Below are 19,153 nucleotides of genomic sequence, written 5' to 3'. Positions count from 1 at the left end.
AGAGCCACTGGAGCACTACTGGAGCGAAATTGGAGCGGCCTTGGCCGATGCTCCAGCCTTTGGGGATCTCGCTCCATGCTCCAGTCAGATTGTTTTATATAATCAGGTCTGTTTCATTTATATTGAAATCAATTATATCAGTAGCAAGATTTGGACCCCCATTAGCTGCCTTGGCAACAGCTAATGGGGATCCGGAATAATATACATATTTTTTTAAATACCTTCGGTCCACCTCATCTTCACGCTCTCCCTCTCAAACTGATCAGGACATCAGTGGGCCCAGCAGCGCAAAAAAACTCGGGAAAGAAGTACATTTTCTTGGAATATAACTTTGCCCTGTGCTTCTCCAAGCATGCTATTAGTATAGCCCAGGCCCATAGGCCATAGATCAGGCACACATGAGATACTGTCCTATAATAAGCAACTAATTTCCAAACCCTGAGCAATATGACATTTAAATCGATTACAAATTACATGACCCTGGATTAAATAAATAAAAACACTAAACCCTCCCCCTGACTGAACTTGAAAAAGCATGACCCTCCCCCATTTTCCTCTGGGTAACCATTGTGTACATTTTAATCTTTCACTTACATTAGCAATTTTTTAATAAGTCTATGTGCTATTTTTTTTTGTTGCCTAAATTGCCTAAACATTTTCATCATATTTGTTTAGTGAAAACTCTTACATTCTGTTTAAACAGAAAATAAAGGACAATTGTTGTTACAGGAGGGGGGTCGCAGTTCCGGAGCGACCCACCAGGTGTCATCCTCCGACAACCTTAGGCACCTTCTCACTCACAGTCTAGACTAATCAGTATCCTATTGGTGTCGCCTGTGTCTACCTTTTTACCTGTGCATTTATGCCATCACTTCCCTGTGTTCCCTTGCTCAGTTTTCTCTGTTAGTTTGTCTATGTCCAGCAGTACTACTCAGTGTCTGATCGGAGACCTATGTGCAGGTACTTGAGAAGTGTTCTCCCTGTTTCGTTAATTGTTTCAGTCGTAGGTAGTATTTCATATTTTGGCTGTCAGACGGTCTTTGGAGTCCGTTATTTTGTATTTTGGCTTCGGGACCACAAGTAAAGATCCTTGTTTCACCATCTCTGCCTACTGCCTACTGTATATCCTGGGTCACCTGGGTCACACCTCACACCAACCCTTACAAATTGTTAGGCCTATCTAGCTTAATGTAAACACATGCCTACCAGTACAAAATAAAATCTGTTTTCTTTTGAAATTACTATAAGCATTTTGGACTTATCTTTGCTAGCAAATATATTGATGGTATCTGGATACATTGTATGATTATTGATCTGGATAGATTGCCCCCAAGATTGCACCCTACTCACAAAATCTAAAATCGTCCTGCTTTGCTCTCAGAAGCAGAGCGCAGCTGAAAGGAGTGGTAACTGGGGTGGGGTGAGTGTTAAGGTGGATCAACTGAAGTTGGGGATCCCTGGCATCTGTGATGCATGCCGTTTGGTGGCGAGTGCGAGATTGAGGAGACCCTGTCTATCCTTCTGAGTTTTGATGCAGAGTGTTTGACGGATAAAGTATTGCTAGGGTGTATATAAGTGGTATTAAAATTGATTTAATTGTAATTTGGTCAACGATCTACACAAAATGTCAAAGTGGAAGAGAAATTCTAACCTTATTTATAATTATGAAAAATAAAACTCTAATATATATTTTTTTAGATAAGTATTCAACCCCCTGAGTCAATACATGTTAGAATCACGTTTGGCAGCGATTACAGCTGTGAGTCTTTCTGGGTATGTCTCTAAGCGCGTTGCACACCTGGATTGTGCAATATTTGCACATTATTATTTTTAGAATTCTTCAAGCTCTGTCAAGTTGGTTGTTGGTCATTGATAGACAGCCATTTTCAATTTAAGTTAAAACTGTAACTAGGCCACTCAGGAACATTCAATGTTGTCTTAGTAAGCAACTCCAGTGTATATTTGGCCTTTTGTTTTAGTTTATTGTGCTTCTGAAAGGTGAATTTGTCTCCTAGTGTCTGTTGGAAAGCAGACTGAACCAGGTTTTCCTCTAGGATTTTGCCTGTGTTTAGCTCTATTCCGTTTCTTTTTATCATCAAAATCTCACTAGTCTTTGCTGATGACAAGCATACCCATAACATGATGCAGTCACCACCATGCTTGAAAATATGAAGAGTTGTACTCAGTGATGTGTGGTGTTGAATTTGACCCAAACATAATGCTTTGCATTCAGGACATCAAGTTCCTTTCTTTGCCAATTTTTGCAAACAGGATGTATGTTTTGTTAGTTATATGTACAGGCTTCCTTCTTTTCACTCTACCAATTAGGTTAGTATTGTGGAGGAACTACAATGTTGTTGATCCATCCTCAGTTTTCTCTTATTACAGCCATTTAACTCTCTAACTGTTTTAAAGTCACCATTGGCCTCATGGTGAAATCCCTGAGCAGTTTCCTTCCTCTCCAGCAACTAAATAGGTCTCCCGAGTGGTGCAGTGATCTAAGGCACTGCATCGCAGTGCTAGCTGTGCCACTAGAGATCCTGGTTCAAATCCAGGCTCTGTCGTATCCGGCCGCGACCGGGAGACCCATGGGGCGGCGCACAATTGGTCTAGGGTAGGGGAGGGAATGGCCGGCAGGGATGTAGCTCAGTTGGTAGAGCATGGTGTTTGCAACGCCAGGGTTGTGGGTTTGATTCCCACGGGGGGCCAGTATGATAAATATAAAATAATGTATGCACTAACTGTAAGTCGCTCTGGATAAGAGCGTCTCGTAAATGTAAATTAGGAAGGATGCCTGTATATTTGTAATGACTGGATGTATTGATACAAAAAAAAGTTTACCTAACTACCAATACGTGCCCTTCTTTGTGAGGCATTGGAAAACCTCCCTGGTCTTTGTGGTTGAATCTGTTTGACTGAGGGACCTTACAGATAATTGTATTGGGTACAGAGATGAGGTACATTTACGTCATTTAGCAGACGCTCTTATCCAGAGCGACTTACAGTTAGTGAATACATTTTTTTTTTATACTGGCCCCCCGTGGGAAATGAACCCACAACCCTGGCGTTGTCATGCTCTATCAACTGAGCTACATCCCTGCCGGCCATTCCCTCCCCTACCCTGGACGACGCTGGGCCAATTGTGCGCCGCCCATGAGTCTCCCGGTCGCGGCCGGCTGCGACAGAGCCTGGATTCGTACCAGGATCTCTAGTGGCACAGTTAGCACTGCGATGCAGTGCCTTAGACCACTGCGCCACTCAGGAGTAGTCATTAAACAATCATGTTAAACACTATTATTGCACAGAGTGACTCCATGCAACGTGTAATGTGACTTGTTATTCCTCAACTTATTTAGGGGTTGAATACTTATTGACTCAAGACCTTTCAGCTTTTCATTTTTTATTTATTTGTAAAAATTTCAATAAACATAATTCCACTTTGACATTATAGGGTATTGTGTTTAGGCCAGTGACAACAAAATCTAAATGTCATCCATTTTACATTCAGGCTGTAACACAACAAAATGTGGAAAAAGTCAAGGGGTGTGTGAATACTTTCTGAAGGCACTTGAGTCAGATGGCGGTACAATTTCCCTTACCATCCCCCCACCCAACATAGCGTCTAGTCTGCCGGAAAGACACGAAGAAGAAGAAGAAAATCCAAAATCAGTTACTGCGCATGTCTGTTTTAAGAAAGTACGTGCAAAGATGCTTATAACTAAACCAAGATAGACCACAGCCTTTCGTTTCAAACGCGAACAAAGGAGACATAGTGGGCAGAGCCAAGCGCGTTCTACCATATATTAGCATATTTCCGTTGGGGAACGCCTAGTCTGTGAAATGAGCGTGTGCAATAGCTCAATTCGCCTTTGCACTCCTTCTAAACAAAGCATTTTCTTTTTTTCTTTTGGCAAACTTTGGTAAAGTCTACAAAGCTGTTCGAAACATATTGTAGTTTCGGGAAAAGAAAACTGTATTGAGATCAAATGTTTAATCGATTAGTAAAATGAACAGTGTCGGCCAAAATCCACCTCGTTCTATCTTCTCCCACTGCCGACCAATGGGCTTCCTCGCTAACCGGATTCTTCACATTAATACATCCGGTGAAATTTCTGCCTCATTGTTCTGTCTGTGCTCGGCGTCCGGTGAAGTTAAGCGAAAGCTCAGATATGGAGGAAGATATTGTTACAGAGCCCGGCGTTAGTATGGAGGACAAAATAGAAGTGGAAGCTGGAGAAAATCAATTTGAACGTTATTTATACGCTTTACGGAAGGAGTTAGAACACCAAGACCCCATATTTATTATCGGGATTATTGTTTCTTTGGCTGTTGTTGTCATCAGTTTTGGTAAGTTAGCTAGCTAACCTAGCTAGCTACCCTAAACTACTTCCAGTTCACGTTAACTAGCTCTCTAGCTAGCCTCACATCCTCGGGAACAGAGTGAATGTAAATCCGTATTTAAGTTGTCGCTAGGCAGGCTTCAGCCTGCTATCTTTCTGTGCTGTGAGATTTTATTTTATCAAGACAAAAGAAGCCTGCTAACTAACAATCTAAGGTTAGCTAGCTGGGGAAGTTAGTTAGCTTACTAGTTACCAACAGCTGTCACTAGCATCTATCTAGCTAACCTTACTGTACTATGCTGTTTATCAGGTGCTCGTCTGTTACATGTTGTCAACTTTGTATGGTAGCTAAAATCAAACCGAAACATCTATGATTGGTTTACATTTTAGTGTTGTTTAAGTACTTCCTGAGCAGCAAAACTGTCCAAAGTGGTGTTCTGCTGGTTGGTCTCTGCGATTCTGGAAAGACCCTTCTCTTTAGTCGAGTGAGTACTTCATCAGTATAACATCTAGCATGCCCATTCCAACTATTTGCATAAGTTTACAGATGGCAGAAGTTGTACGAAACTGATGATGTTCTTTATTTCCAGTTGATGTCAGGAAAGTTCAAGAAGACACAGACCTCCATCACATACAGCAGTGCCCCCTACAAAGCCAAGAACGAGAAGGTAAGGAGGCAACTACGGTATGGTGGTGAGGGAGTGGGTTGAAGGATCAGGATCTGGAGCGATTGTTTTCAATTTTATGACAAATGCATTTGTCAACTGTGTCACTCAACTGGCTTGACCGTCCCCTGTCCTTCCTCACTGTGTGCAGGGCAGCAGCTGGACTCTGATCGACCTCCCTGGACATGACAGTCTTCGTCCGAAGTATGTGGAGAAGTTCAAGTCTGCAGCCAGGTGAGTAAAGATGAGGGAGTTTGTATTCCGGGAAGGTCTATAATATGAAAAGCACTGTGGTTGACCTAAGAACAAGATTCCGAAAGACACCCTTTCACTTCCTTTTGTTCTCTCCTCTCTTTGACTGCAGGGCCATAGTCTTTGTGGTGGACAGTGCCATCTTCCAAAAAGAAGTGAGAGACGTGGCAGAGTTCCTGTACTTCCTGTTGACTGACAGTGCAGTGTCCAGGAATGTCCCCTCTCTGATAGTGGCCTGCAACAAGCAAGGTGACACGACACATTTTTTAACCTTCCCGCTCCCTCCACAAATACCCCCCCCCCATCATTACGTTATGCGTGTTAATTATTTAGTGATTTTAAAGCAGTTTAATATATTTTTTTCTCTCTAGATATCACCATGGCAAAATCTGCTAAACTGATTCAGCAGCAGCTGGAGAAAGAGATGTAAGTAGTCCTCCTTTTACCAACGACGACAACAACATGATTCTACAGAATGGACTGAATTGAAATGGAATTGATCCCAACCTTTCCTGTTTCCCTCAGGAACACATTGAGAGTGACACGGTCTGCGGCTCTGAGCGCCCAGGACGGGTCTACGGGGGCCAGCGTGCACCTGGGGAAGAAGGGCAAGGACTTTGAGTTCAGCCAGCTGCCCATGAAGGTGGAGTTCCTGGAGTGCAGCGCCCGCGGCAGCAAGGGGGAGGACGGGGAGGCAGACATCGCCAGCCTTGAGAAGAGCCTGGCCAAGCTGTGAGATGGCTGGGTCTCATTATTGACCATCTAGTTCCCATATAGGTCACTACTTTGGCCAAGAGCCCTTGCGTAGGTGCACTATTGAGAATAGGCTGTGTTAGGATATTTGCCCAAGGATATCAGGTGTGTCTCAACAGTCTAAAGTCTCTCTTCAGGACTCCAGACTCAAATCACCACTATACTATGGAAGTGAATAGCTTTTTTTGCTGACGTCACAAGGTCAGCAGTGGCACTTGATGTAGTGAATGCCAATTTGTAACAAAAAAAAATCTGATAATACAAAAAAAAAGTATTTGCTTGTCTCCAGCAGTTGTTGTTGCTATACGTTTCAGTGTTTTCACTATATTTCCCTAAATAGTTTGCAGCAAAAAAAATTATACAAATAAAAACCAGGATAGTAAAACATTTTCAGTGTAGAAAAAATAATGGAGCTATATATTTTTGTGTAAGATCTTTGAGAACTAACAATGTTAATGTGATGAGATATCTACTGACCCACCTCCATTACATTACAACAGTTTATATTCCAAAATCAGCTTTGTTCCTTTCTGGAACAGTTTAGTTGAATGTTCATCAGTTTGTATAGTTCTCCAGTGCACTAACATTTGAGGGAAAGTTGACCATGAATCTGTACGACCGTGTTAGCCAAATAGGAATGCTGTTTATGTTTTCTTATTCAGTTTGTAAATAAAATCTGTTTACAGATTTGGGGAAATGTGTTGTCGTTGGTGAGTACAACATCATGGTGCCCGTTCTGTGAAAGAATAGCCTACTGACAAGTTTGAGTCATACACATGGCAAAACTTTAATTGGCAAAAATCAAGCAATAGTTATTTGGTTTTTACCTGTTATAACTCACTCATACATCTTTTCCTAGCTGCTGATATGTTGAGTGATATTGACGACTGTAAAATACAGTGAGATTTGAGCGTCCCTCATGACGGTTAAGTCAACTGCAATGGCTCTGGTGTTGAGGACTTCCAACCAAGGGGTTGTGGCTAGATGGAGTACATCCGAGTCGTATCGGGGACAACTGTAGCATTTTAGTTAACCTCAACCCTTTTCCTAACCTTAACCTAATTCTCCTAACCTGTTACGTAAAGTCACTTTTGTCCATAGCTGTACTCCATCTAGCCAAAACCCAACAATATAACACAAATATAGATAGCAATATATACATTCAGGAAGAAGAAGATAAAACACCCAGCATATCTGTAATTAGCTACATTTGAGTAAACTGATGACAAATATCCTATCACACCAACATACCTACACTCTTACCTGCAACAATACTAGTGTCTAACGGAGTGAGATTGTACCGGATAAACTCAAGCACAGCTTGAAATGTCACCAATCAGTGGCACAACTGGTTTGCACGTTGTCAAGCGAGGCAGAGGACCTTGGTTCAAGCCCAGTCAGAGGCAAGTTGAGGTGATGCTGCTAAGCTAGCGACACCGGTTATACAGTGGGGGAAAAAAGTATTTAGTCAGCCACCAATTGTGCAAGTTCTCCCACTTAAAAAGATGAGAGAGGCCTGTAATTTTCTACACATTTACATTTACATCATTTAGCAGACGCGACTTACAAATTGGTGCATTCAACTTATGATAGCCAGTGGGACAAGGATTACTTTTATACTATTCCAGGTATTCCATAAAGAGGTAGGGTTTCAAGTGTCTCCGGAAGGTGGTCAGTGACTCCGCTGTCCTGGCGTCGTGAGGGAGCTTGTTCCACCATTGGGGTGCCAGAGCAGCGAATAGCTTTGACTGGGCTGAGCGGGAACTGTGCTTCCGCAGAGGTAGGGGGGCTAGCAGGCCGGAGGTGGATGAACGTAGTGCCCTCGTTTGGGTGTAGGGTCTGATCAGAGCCTGAAGGTAAGGAGGTGGCGTTCCCCTCACAGCTCCGTAGGCAAGCACCATGGTCTTGTAGTAGATGCGAGCCTCAAGTGGAAGCCGGTGGAGTGTGCGGAGGAGCGGGGTGACATGAGAGAACTTGGGAAGGTTGAACACCAGACGGGCTGCAGCGTTCTGGATAAGTTGTAGGGGTTTAATGGCACAGGCAGGGAGCCCAGCCAACAGCGAGTTGCAGTAATCCAGACGGGAGATGACAAGTGCCTGGATTAGGACCTGTGCCGCTTTCTGTGTAAGGTAGGGTCGTACTCTGCGAATGTTGTAGAGCATGAACCTGCAGGATCGGGTCACCGCTTTGATGTTTGCGGAGAACGACAGGGTGTTGTCCAGGGTCACGCCAAGGTTCTTTGCACTCTGGGAGGAGGACACAATGGAGTTGTCAACCGTGATGGCGAGATCATGGAGCGGGCAGTCCTTCCCCGGGAGGAAGAGCAGCTCCGTCTTGCCGAGGTTCAGCTTGAGGTGGTGATCCGACATCCACACTGATATGTCGGCCAGACATGCAGAGATGCGATTCGCCACCTGGTTATCAGAAGGAGAAAATTAATTGTGTGTCGTCTGCGTAGCAATGATAGGAGAGACCATGTGAGGATATGACAGAGCCAAGTGACTTGGTGTATAGAGAGAACAGGAGAAGGCCTAGAACTGAGCCCTGGGGGACACTAGTGGTGAGAGCACGTGGTGCGGAGACAGATCCTCGCCACGCCACCTGGTAGGAGCGACCTGTCAGGCAGGACGCAATCCAGAGTGAGCAGCGCCGGAGATGCCCAACTCGGAGAGGGTGGAGAGGAGGATCTGATGGTTAATAGTATCAAAGGCAGCAGATAGCTCTAGAAGGATGAGAGCAGAGGAGAGAGAGTTAGCTTTAGCAGTGCGGAGAGCCTCCGTGACACAGAGAAGAGCAGTCTCAGTTGAATGACCAGTCTTGAAACCTGACTGGTTTGGATCAAGAAGGTCATTCTGAGAGAGATAGCAGGAGAGTTGGCTAGAGACGGTACGCTGAAGAGTTTTGGAGAGAAAAGAAAGAAGGGATACTGGTCTGTAGTTGTTGACATCGGAAGGATCGAGTGTAGGTTTTCTGAGGAGGGGTGCAATTCTTGCTTTCTTGAAGACGGAAGGGGACATGGCCAGCGGTCAAGGATGAGTTGATGAGCGAGGTGAGGTATGAGAGAAGGTCTCCGGAAATGGTCTCCCGCTTAGAGAAACACAACCTCACCCCATCGCGTCCTCCTCCACTACACCCCCCTGGTTTGTCGTGGTACAGTTCTGAGATGGGACTTTGGGTCATGTTGCAGTCCTATCAGATGGACCCAGATGGTCAGTGTTTCAGTCCTTTTAGGGGAGAACTGTTCTGATAAAGACATTGTTCCAGTCCTCCTTAAGGTGGATGTCTCTGGTTTAAAATGGTTTTGTCAGACCAGGCAGCCAGTCCTATAACCTAGGGAGGTATACAGTGCATCCGGAAAGTATTCAGACCCCTTCACTTTTTCCACATTTTGTTACGTTACAGCCTTATTCTAAAATTGATAAAATTGTTTGTTTTTTTCTCATCAATCTACACACAATACCCCCATAATGACAAAGCAAAAACAGGTTGTTTTTATGTGTGTGCAAATGTATACACATTTTAAAAACTGAAATATTACATTTACATAAGACTCAGTACTTTGTTGTAGCACATTTGGCAACAATTACAGTATTCAGGCCAAAGAGTTCAATCTTGTTTTCATCAGACCAGATAATCTTGTTTCTCATGGTCTGAGAGTCCTTTAGGTGCCTTTTGGCAAACTCCAAGCGGGCTGTCGTGCCTTTTACTGAGGAGTGGCTTCCATCTGGCCACTCTACCATAAAGGCCTGATTGGTGGAGTGCTGCAGAGATGGTTGTCCTTCTGGAAGGTTCTCCCATCTCCACAGAGGAACTCTGGAGCTTTGTCAGAGTGACCATTGGGTTCTTGGTCACCTCCCTGACCAAGGCCCTTCTCCCCCGATTGCTCAGTTTGGTCGGGCGTCCAGCTCTAGGAAGAGTCTTGGTGGTTCCAAACTTCTTCCATTTAAGAATGATGGAGGCCACTGTGTTCGTCGGGACCTTCAATGCTGCAGAAATGTTTTGGTACCCTTCCCCAGATCTGTGTCTCGACACAATCCTGTCTCTGAGCTCTATGGACAATTCCTTCGACCTCATGGCTTGGTTTTTGCTCTGACATGCACTGTCAACTGTGGGACCTTATATAGACAGGTGTGTGCCTTTCCAAATCATGTCCAATCAATTGAATTTACCACAGGTGGACTCCAATCAAGTTGTAGAAACATTAAGGATGATCAATGGAAACAGGATGCACCTGAGCTCAATTTCTAGTCTCATAGCAAAGGGTCTGAATACTTATGTAAATTCTGGTTTTCCCCCCCAAAATCCAAAAAAATCTGTTTTTGCTTTGTCATTATGGGGTATTGTGTGTAGATTAATGAGGATTATTTATTTTTTAATCAATTTTAGAATAAGGCTGTAACGTAACAAAATGTGGAAAAAGTGAAGGGGTCTGAATACTTTCCGAATGCACTGTATCTATAACCCAGCTGAATACTTTCCTCTTCCTCCTCCTTCTCCTTCCTAGTCTCCTCCTTTGCCTGCTGGGCTTTAGGCTGGGCCTTAGGCTGGGCCTGGGACTGGAGTTTGGCGTTAGTCCTGGCGTTGGGTCTCCTGCGGTGGGATGGCCTTATCCTCAACCGTAATTGCAGGGTCCTGACTGAGGTCCCAGAGGGCCACCAGGCGAGTTGAAGAGCTGACCGGCCTTCTGCTGATGCCCCTCCTCTTCCTCAGACACTTCCTGTAGGTTGAGGGTCCAGAGCGGGCAGGTCTTCTGTAGGCTCCACAACTTTACCTGCAAGGGATTGGGGACAGAAGGGGTCAAAGCATGCTTACTTAGTCAAACAGGGTACTCTCAAGCCTCCCATTTCTTTCTTCATCTCCAGTCTGCATGTCGAGCCCGGCTGAGACCAGGCTGTTGGGCCTGAGAGGGTTGGAAAGCCACAGATGAGACAATGTTGGTGTGTCTGCGGAGCGTCCTGTTTACTTTGCCCCCTGGCAGCTCTAGCAACTTCACCCCCCGAGTCATCAGCCACGGCCAGAGCTGAGCCTGTCTCATTTCAGAGCCAGAGAGTTGATCTCCTCCTCTCCCGAGAGTGTACCTGCTCTACCTCTACCTCTACCTCCCCCTTCAGGCTCGGAGGGTCCAGTACGCTCACGATCTCCCCGTGGGACACATACAACAGGCCTGGAGCCGCCGGCGAGAACACAGCACTGGTCACATCATCCCTGCTGGGCAGACGGAGACTAGCTAACACCGCTCCCTCCTGGTTCCACACTGTTACCTCACCCTCCTTGGAGCCAGAGGCTAGGAGACCCACTGGAGCCCCAGAGGAACGCACACACAGCACAGGGGTGGAGTGGACACCACTGCCTGCTGGCCATGATCACATTGGCACACCAGGGGGTAAAGCAGAATGCATACTACATAAGGGAGTCTTAGTCAAGCTGGTATCTTTTGCTGACAGTGACATGATCCTGTACATAGCTAGCTGTAAAGGAATACAGCTACAACAGTGCAGACAGTTTTGATACAGTACAAGTAACTGGTAGCGACATATTATTACACCAGATATGATTTACCCAAAGATTTTCGGTATCCATGACTGGAAGTTAGGGGAGAGTGGGGTAAGTTGAGCTGAGGGGGTAAGTTGAGCCACCCCTTGTTGCTAGGAAACCATACCCAAAATTTAAAAAATGACCAGATGAGTCCAGAGTTCTAGAACCTGAAGCTCAGAACCATGTAAACACCTGCACGAGCTCGGCAAGTATGCATGTGTTTCGTGCATTTATTTTTTATCTTGTTCACATGCTTCTGGTGATCGAAATCTGAACGCACTACCAGCGCTTTGAAAAGTTGATGTAATTATAGTTTCCTGTGGATATATTGTCTCACATTCCTACCTCCAAATGGACCAACCGCACGGACAACCGGTAAAGTGCTTTAAAATATAATTGTGTTCAACATTCTGGCTTGTAGAGGTCGTGAGAGGAAACTTTCCTGATTCAAACGCTAATTTCTGCCCGACGTATAATTCAATGCAATACAACGTTGGGTTTCCAGGCATCCTAACCCATCTTACCTAACTCCCAGTATAATGGATACCAAAAAATATTGGTTAAATAACATTATCTGGTGTAACAATCTGTAGCTACAGTAACTGGTAGCCCTATAACATACGCTAAAGTCATGATATTAATAAGAAACGTTTATATTACTTTCTTTTTTATATAGTGTCTTTTATTTTAATGGGACAGAAGTCTAGCAAAGCACTAACCATGTATGTTTGCCATAGAACACTGAAGCAACACTATGCTAGCTAAGTTAGCATGTCAACTCAACTATCGAAACACTTTAGCTTGAAGTCAATGGCGAAATCTTTGCTAATAACGCATATGAAATCAAAGCTGTCAGGATATAACATAGTTTAACACATCCCCACTAAATGAAATAAACTTTCAGTTTATATGGGATGTTTCCACTTTACCACAGATGATGCAATCTCTATCGCACTCCACACTGCCCTTTCCCACCTGGACAAGAGGAACACCTACGTGAGAATGCTATTCATTGACTACAGCTCAGCATTCAACACCATAGTGCCCTCTAAGCTCATCACTAAGCTAAGGATCCTGGGACTAAACACCTCCCTCTGCAACTGGATCCTGGACTTCCTGACGGGCCGCCCCCAGGTGGTAAGGGTAGGTAACAACACATCTGCCACACTGATCCTCAACACGGGGGCCCCTCAGGGGTGCGTGCTCAGTCCCCCTCCTGTACTCTCTGTTCACCCATGACTGCATGGCCAGGCACGACTCCAACACCATCATTAAGTTTGCCGACGACACAACAGTGGTAGGCCTGATCACCGACAACGATGAGACAGCCTATAGGGAGGAGGTCAGAGATCTGGCCGTGTGGTGCCAGGACAACAACCTCTCCCTCAACGTGACCAAGACAAAGGAGATGATTGTGGACTACAGGAAAAAAAAGAGGACTGAGCACGCCCCCATTCTCATCGACGGGGCTGTAGTGGAACAGGTTGAGAGCTTCAAGTTCCTTGGTGTCCACATCACCAACGAACTATCATGGTCCAAACACACCAAGACAGTCGTGAAGAGGGCACGACAAAGCCTATTCCCCCTCAGGAGACTAAAAGATTTGGCATGGGTCCTCAGATCCTCAAAAAAATTCTACAGCTGCACCATCGAGAGCATCCTGACTGGTTGCATCACCGCCTGGTATGGCAACTGCTTGGCCTCTGACCGCAAGGCACTACAGAGGGTAGTGCGTACGGCCCAGTACATCACTGGGGCAAAGCTCCCTGCCATCCAGGACCTCTATACCAGGCGGTGTCAGAGGAAGGCCCTCAAAATTGTCAAAGACTCCAGCCACCCTAGTCATAGACTGTTCTCTCTGCTACCGCACGGCAAGCGGTACCGGAGTGCCAAGTCTAGGTCCAAAAGACTTCTCAACAGCTTCTACCCCCAAGCCATAAGACTCCTGAACAGCTAATCATGGCTACCGGACTATTTGCACTGCCCCCCACCCCATCCTTTTTACGCTGCTGCTACTCTGTTAAGTATTTATGCATAGTCACTTTAACTCTACCCACATGTACATATTACCTCAACTACCTCAACTAGCCGGTGCCCCGCACATTGACTCTCTGCAACGGTACCCCCCTGTATATAAGCCTCCCTACTGTCACTTTATTTTACTGTATATATAGCCTCCCTACTGTCACTTTATTTTACTTCTGCTCTTTTTTTCTCAACACTTTTTTGTTGTTGTTGTTTTATTCTTACTTTTTTTGTTTAAAATAAATGCACTGTTGGTTAAGGGCTGTAAGTAAGCATTTCACTGCAATGTCTGCACCTGTTGTATTCGGCGCATGTGACCAATAAAATTTGATTTGATTTGATTTGATTTGATTTGATAAAGATATTTCACTGGACGTGTAAATGTGAAGCATCTGCTTGGCATTTCCACTCACTACCAAATATGGTAGTGAGAGGAAGCCCAGTGGCCGGCAGTGGGAGAAGATGGAACGAGATGGATTTTGGCCGACATTCTGAACATTTTCTCATTAATGAAACACTTTACCCTTTGCTAATGTTTAAAAAAAATGGCGTTGTATAGAAGGAGTGCAAAGGCGAATTGAGTTATTGCACATGCGCACCTCACATAGTAGGTGTTCCCTAGCGGATATACACTACCGGTCAAAAGTTTTAGAACACCTACTCATTCAAGGGTTTTTCTTTATTTTACTATTTTATACATTGTAGAATAATAGTGAAGACATCAAAACTATGAAATAACACATATGGAATCATGTACTAACCAAAGAAGTGTTCAACAAATCAAAATATATTTTATATTTGAGATTCTTCAAATAGCCACCCTTTGCCTTGATGACAGCTTTGCACACTCTTGGCATCTTCGCAACCAGCTTCACCTGGAATGCTTTTCCAACAGTCTTGAAGGAGTTCCCACATACAGTGGGGAAAAAAAGTATTTAGTCAGCCACCAATTGTGCAAGTTCTCCCACTTAAAAAGATGAGAGAGGCCTGTAATGTTCATCATAGGTACACGTCAACTATGACAGACAAAATGAGAAAAAATAATCCAGAAAATCACATTGTAGGATTTTTAATGAATTTATTTGCAAATGATGGTGGAAAATAAGTATTTGGTCAATAACAAAAGTTTCTCAATACTTTGTTATATACCCTTTGTTGGCAATGACACAGGTCAAACGTTTTCTGTAAGTCTTCACAAGGGTTTTCACACACTGTTGCTGCTATTTTGGCCCATTCCTCCATGCAGATCTCCTCTAGAGCAGTGATGTTTTGGGGCTGTCGCTGGGCAACACGGACTTTCAACTCCCCTCCAAAGATTTTCTATGGGGTTGAGATCTGAGACTGGCTAGGCCACTCCAGGACCTTGAAATGCTTCTTACGAAGCCACTCCTTCGTTGCCCGGGCGGTGTGTTTGGGATCATTGTCATGCTGAAAGACCCAGCCACGTTTCATCTTCAATACCCTTGCTGATGGAAGGAGGTTTTCACTCAAAAAATCTCACAATACATGGCCCCATTCATTCTTTCCTTTACGGATCAGTCGTCCTGGTCCCTTTGCAGAAAAACAGCCCCAAAGTATGATGTTTCCACCCCCATGCTTCACAGTAGGTATGGTGTTCTTTGGATGCAACTCAGCATTCTTTGTCCTCCAAACACGACAAGTTGAGTTTTTACCAAAAAGTTCTATTTTGGTTTCATCTGACCATATGACATTCTCCCAATCCTCTTCTGGATCATCCAAATGCACTCTAGCAAACTTCAGACGGGCCTGGACATGTACTGGCTTAAGCAGGGGGATACATCTGCACTGCAGGATTTGAGTCCCTGGCGGTGTAGTGTGTTTCTGATGGTAGGCTTTGTTACTTTGGTCCCAGCTCTCTGCAGGTCATTCACTAGGTGTGGTTCTGGGATTTTTGCTCACCGTTCTTGTGATCATTTTGACCCCACATTGTGAGATCTTGCGTGGAGCCCCAGATCGAGGGAGATTATCAGTGGTCTTGTATGTCTTCCATTTCCTAATAATTGCTCCCACAGTTGATTTCTTCAAACCAAGCTGCTTACCTATTGCAGATTCAGTCTTCCCAGCCTGGTGCAGGTCTACAATTTTGTTTCTGGTGTCCTTTGACAGCTCTTTGGTCTTGGCCATAGTGGAGTTTGGAGTGTGACTGTTTGAGGTTGTGGACAGGTGTCTTTTATACTGATAACAAGTTCAAACAGGTGCCATTAATACAGGTAACGAGTGGAGGACAGAGGAGCCTCTTAAAGAAGAAGTTACAGGTCTGTGAGAGCCAGAAATCTTGCTTGTTTGTAGGTGACCAAATACTTATTTTCCACCATAATTTGCAAATAAATTCATAAAAAATCCTACAATGTGATTTTCTGGAGAAAAAAAATCTCAATTTGTCTGTCATAGTTGACGTGTACCTATGATGAAAATTACAGGCCTCTCTCATCTTTTTAAGTGGGAGAACTTGCACAATTGGTGGCTGACTAAATACTTTTTTCCCCACTGTATGCTGAGCACTTGTTGGCTGTTTTCCTTCACTCTGCCGTCCAACTCATCCCAAACCATCTCAATTGGGTTGAGGTCGGGGGATTGTGGAGGCCAGGTCATCTGATGCAGCACTCCATCACTCTCCTTCTTGGTCAAATAGCCCTTACACAGCCTGGAGGTGTGTTTGGTCATTGTCCTGTTGATAAACAAATGATAGTCCCACTAAGCCCAAACCAGATGGGATGGCGTATCGCTGCAGAATGCTGTGGTAGCCATGCTGGTTAAGTGTATAAATAACTCACAGACAGTGTCACCAGCAAAGCACCCCCACACCATAACACCTCCTCCTCTGTGCTTTACGGTGGGAAATACACATGCGGAGATCATCTGTTCACCCACACCGTGTCTCACAAAGACACAGCGGTTGGAACCAAAAATCTCCAATTTGGACTCCAGACCAAAGGACACATTTCCACCGGTCTATTGTCCATTGCTCGTGTTTTTTGGCACAAGCAAGTCTCTTCTTCTTATTGGTGTCCTTTAGTAGTGGTTTCTTTGCAGCAATTCAACCATGAAGGCCTGATTCGCACGGTCTCCTCTGAACAGTTGATGTTGAGATGGGTCTGTTACTTGAACTCTGTGAAGCATTTACAGTGGGGAAAAAAAGTATTTAGTCAGCCACCAATTGTGCAAGTTCTCCCACTTAAAAAGATGAGAGAGGCCTGTAATTTTCATCATAGGTACACGTCAACTATGACAGACAAATTGAGAAAAAAAAATCCAGAAAATCACATTGTAGGATTTTTTATGAATTTATTTGCAAATTATGGTGGAAAATAAGTATTTGGTCACCTACAAACAAGCAAGATTTCTGGCTCTCACAGACCTGTAACTTTTTATTTAAGCGGCTCCTCTGTCCTCCACTCGTTACCTGTATTAATGGCACCTGTTTGAACTTGTTATCAGTATAAAAGACACCTGTCCACAACCTCAAACAGTCACACTCCAAACTCCACTATGGCCAAGACCAAAGAGCTGTCAAAGGACACCAGAAACAAAATTGTAGACCTGCACCAGGCTGGGAAGACTGAATCTGCAATAGGTAAGCAGCTTGGTTTGAAGAAATCAACTGTGGGAGCAATTATTAGGAAATGGAAGACATACAAGACCACTGATAATCTCCCTCGATCTGGGGCTCCACGCAAGATCTCACCCCCGTGGGAGTCAAAATGATCACAAGAATGGTGAGCAAAAATCCCAGAACCACACGGGGGGACCTAGTGAATGACCTGCAGAGAGCTGGGACCAAAGTAACAAAGCCTACCATCAGTAACACACTACGCCACCAGGGACTCAAATCCTGCAGTGACAGACGTGTCCCCCTGCTTAAGCTAGTACATGTCCAGGCCCATCTGAAGTTTGCTAAAATGCATTTGGATGATCCAGAAGAGGATTGGGAGAATGTCAGATGAAACCAAAATATAACTTTTTTGGTAAAAACTCAACTCGTCGTGTTTGGAGGACAAAGAATGCTGAGTTGCATCCAAAGAACACCATACCTACTGTGAAGCATGGGGGTGGAAACATCATGCTTTGGAGCTGTTTTTCTGCAAAGGGACCAGGATGACTGATCCGTGTAAAGGAAAGAATGAATGGGGCCATGTATCGTGAGATTTTGAGTGAAAACCTCCTTCCATCAGCAAGGGCATTAAAGATGAAACGTGGCTGGGTCTTTCAGCATGACAATGATCCCAAACACACCGCCCGGGCAATGAAGGAGTGGCTTCGTAAGAAGCATTTCAAGGTCCTGGAGTGGCCTAGCCAGTCTCCAGATCTCAACCCCATAGAAAATCTTTGGAGGGGAGTTGAAAGTCTGTGTTGCCAGCGACAGCCCCAAAACATCACTGCTCTAGAGGAGATCTGCATGGAGGAATGGGCCAAAATACCAGCAACAGTGTGTGAAAACCTTGTGAAGACTTACAGAAAACGTTTGACCTGTGTCATTGCCAACAAAGGGTATATAACAAAGTATTGAGAAACTTTTGTTATTGACCAAATACTTATTTTCCACCATAAATTGCAAATAAATTCATTAAAAATCCTACAATGTGATTTTTCTGGATTTTTTTCTCATTTTGTCTGTCATAGTTGACGTGTACCTATGATGAAAATTACAGGCCTCTCTCATCTTTTTAAGTGGGAGAACTTGCACAATTGGTGGCTGACTAAATACTTTTTTTCCCCACTGTATTTGGGCTGCAATTTCTGAGGCTGGTAACTCTAATGAACTTATCCTCAGCAGCAGAGGTAACTCTGGGTCTTCCGTTCCTGTGGTGGTCCTCATGAGAGCCAGTTTCATCATAGCGCTTGATGGTTTTTGCGACTGCGCTTGAAGAAAAGTTCAAAGTTCTTGATATTTTCCGTATTGACTGACCTTCATGTCTTAAAGTAATGATGGTCTGTCGTTTCTCTTTGCTTATTTGAGCTGTTCTTGCCATAATATGGACTTGGTATTTTACCAAATAGGGCTATCTTCTGTATACCTTGTCACAACACAACTGATTGGCTCAAACACATTAAGATGGAAAGAAATTCCACAAATTAACTTTTAAGAAGGCACACCTGTTAATTGAAATGCATTCCAGGTGACTACCTCATGAAGCTGGTTGAGAGAATGCCAAGAGTGTGCAAGCTGTCATCAAGGCAAAGGGTGGCTATTTGAAGAATCTCAAATATAAAATATATTTTGATTTGTTTAACACTTTTCTGGTTACTACATGATTCCATATGTGCTATTTCATAGTTTTGATGTCTTCACTATTATTCAACAATGTAGAAAATAGTAAAAATTAAGAAATTCTCTTGAATGAGTAGGTGTTCTAAAACTTTTGACCAGTAGTGACTCGCTAGCTCGTGCTTGGCTTTGCTCACCTCCTTGCTTGTTCTACCCACTATGACTCATTTGTTCCCATTGGAAACGACAGGCTGTTGTCTATCTTAGTTATACACATCTTTCACTTTACCTTTCACACGCACGTTAGTTTCCCTTGTTCGAAAAACTACTTGCAAAGTTGCATATTGATGACATCA

At 44.1% G+C, this 19,153-nt stretch overlaps 1 protein-coding gene and 1 pseudogene across 1 annotated transcript; one reads left to right on the top strand and one right to left on the bottom strand.

The window, feature by feature from the left end:
- Nucleotides 1-3,803: 3,803 nt before the first annotated feature.
- On the bottom strand, nucleotides 3,804-11,545 carry LOC121566989 (annotated as a pseudogene).
- Nucleotides 4,098-6,707, top strand: LOC121566850 (signal recognition particle receptor subunit beta). The gene is made up of 7 exons (XM_041876730.2): nucleotides 4,098-4,347; nucleotides 4,731-4,825; nucleotides 4,931-5,008; nucleotides 5,157-5,239; nucleotides 5,370-5,506; nucleotides 5,629-5,683; nucleotides 5,783-6,707. Exons 1-7 carry the CDS (start codon nucleotides 4,170-4,172, stop codon nucleotides 5,991-5,993), a joined length of 837 nt encoding a protein of 278 aa, XP_041732664.1. The 5' UTR covers nucleotides 4,098-4,169; the 3' UTR covers nucleotides 5,994-6,707.
- Nucleotides 11,546-19,153: the final 7,608 nt, after the last annotated feature.

The sequence above is a fragment of the Coregonus clupeaformis genome, unplaced genomic scaffold, assembly GCF_020615455.1.
Source record: "Coregonus clupeaformis isolate EN_2021a unplaced genomic scaffold, ASM2061545v1 scaf0131, whole genome shotgun sequence".
In the NCBI taxonomy this organism is placed as follows: Eukaryota; Metazoa; Chordata; class Actinopteri; order Salmoniformes; family Salmonidae; genus Coregonus; species Coregonus clupeaformis.
Note: the sequence above shows the minus strand (reverse complement) of the source record. Positions and strands in the feature narration are given on the sequence as shown.

Bases quoted from the DNA above. Each gene is read 5' to 3' on its own strand.
- LOC121566850 (XM_041876730.2), top strand. From the start codon at position 4,170: ATGGAGGAAGATATTGTTACAGAGCCCGGCGTTAGTATGGAGGACAAA. The intron at 4,826-4,930 runs GTGAGTACTTCA...CTTTATTTCCAG, and splicing joins AGACCCTTCTCTTTAGTCGA to TTGATGTCAGGAAAGTTCAA. The intron at 5,240-5,369 runs GTGAGTAAAGAT...CTTTGACTGCAG, and splicing joins AAGTTCAAGTCTGCAGCCAG to GGCCATAGTCTTTGTGGTGG.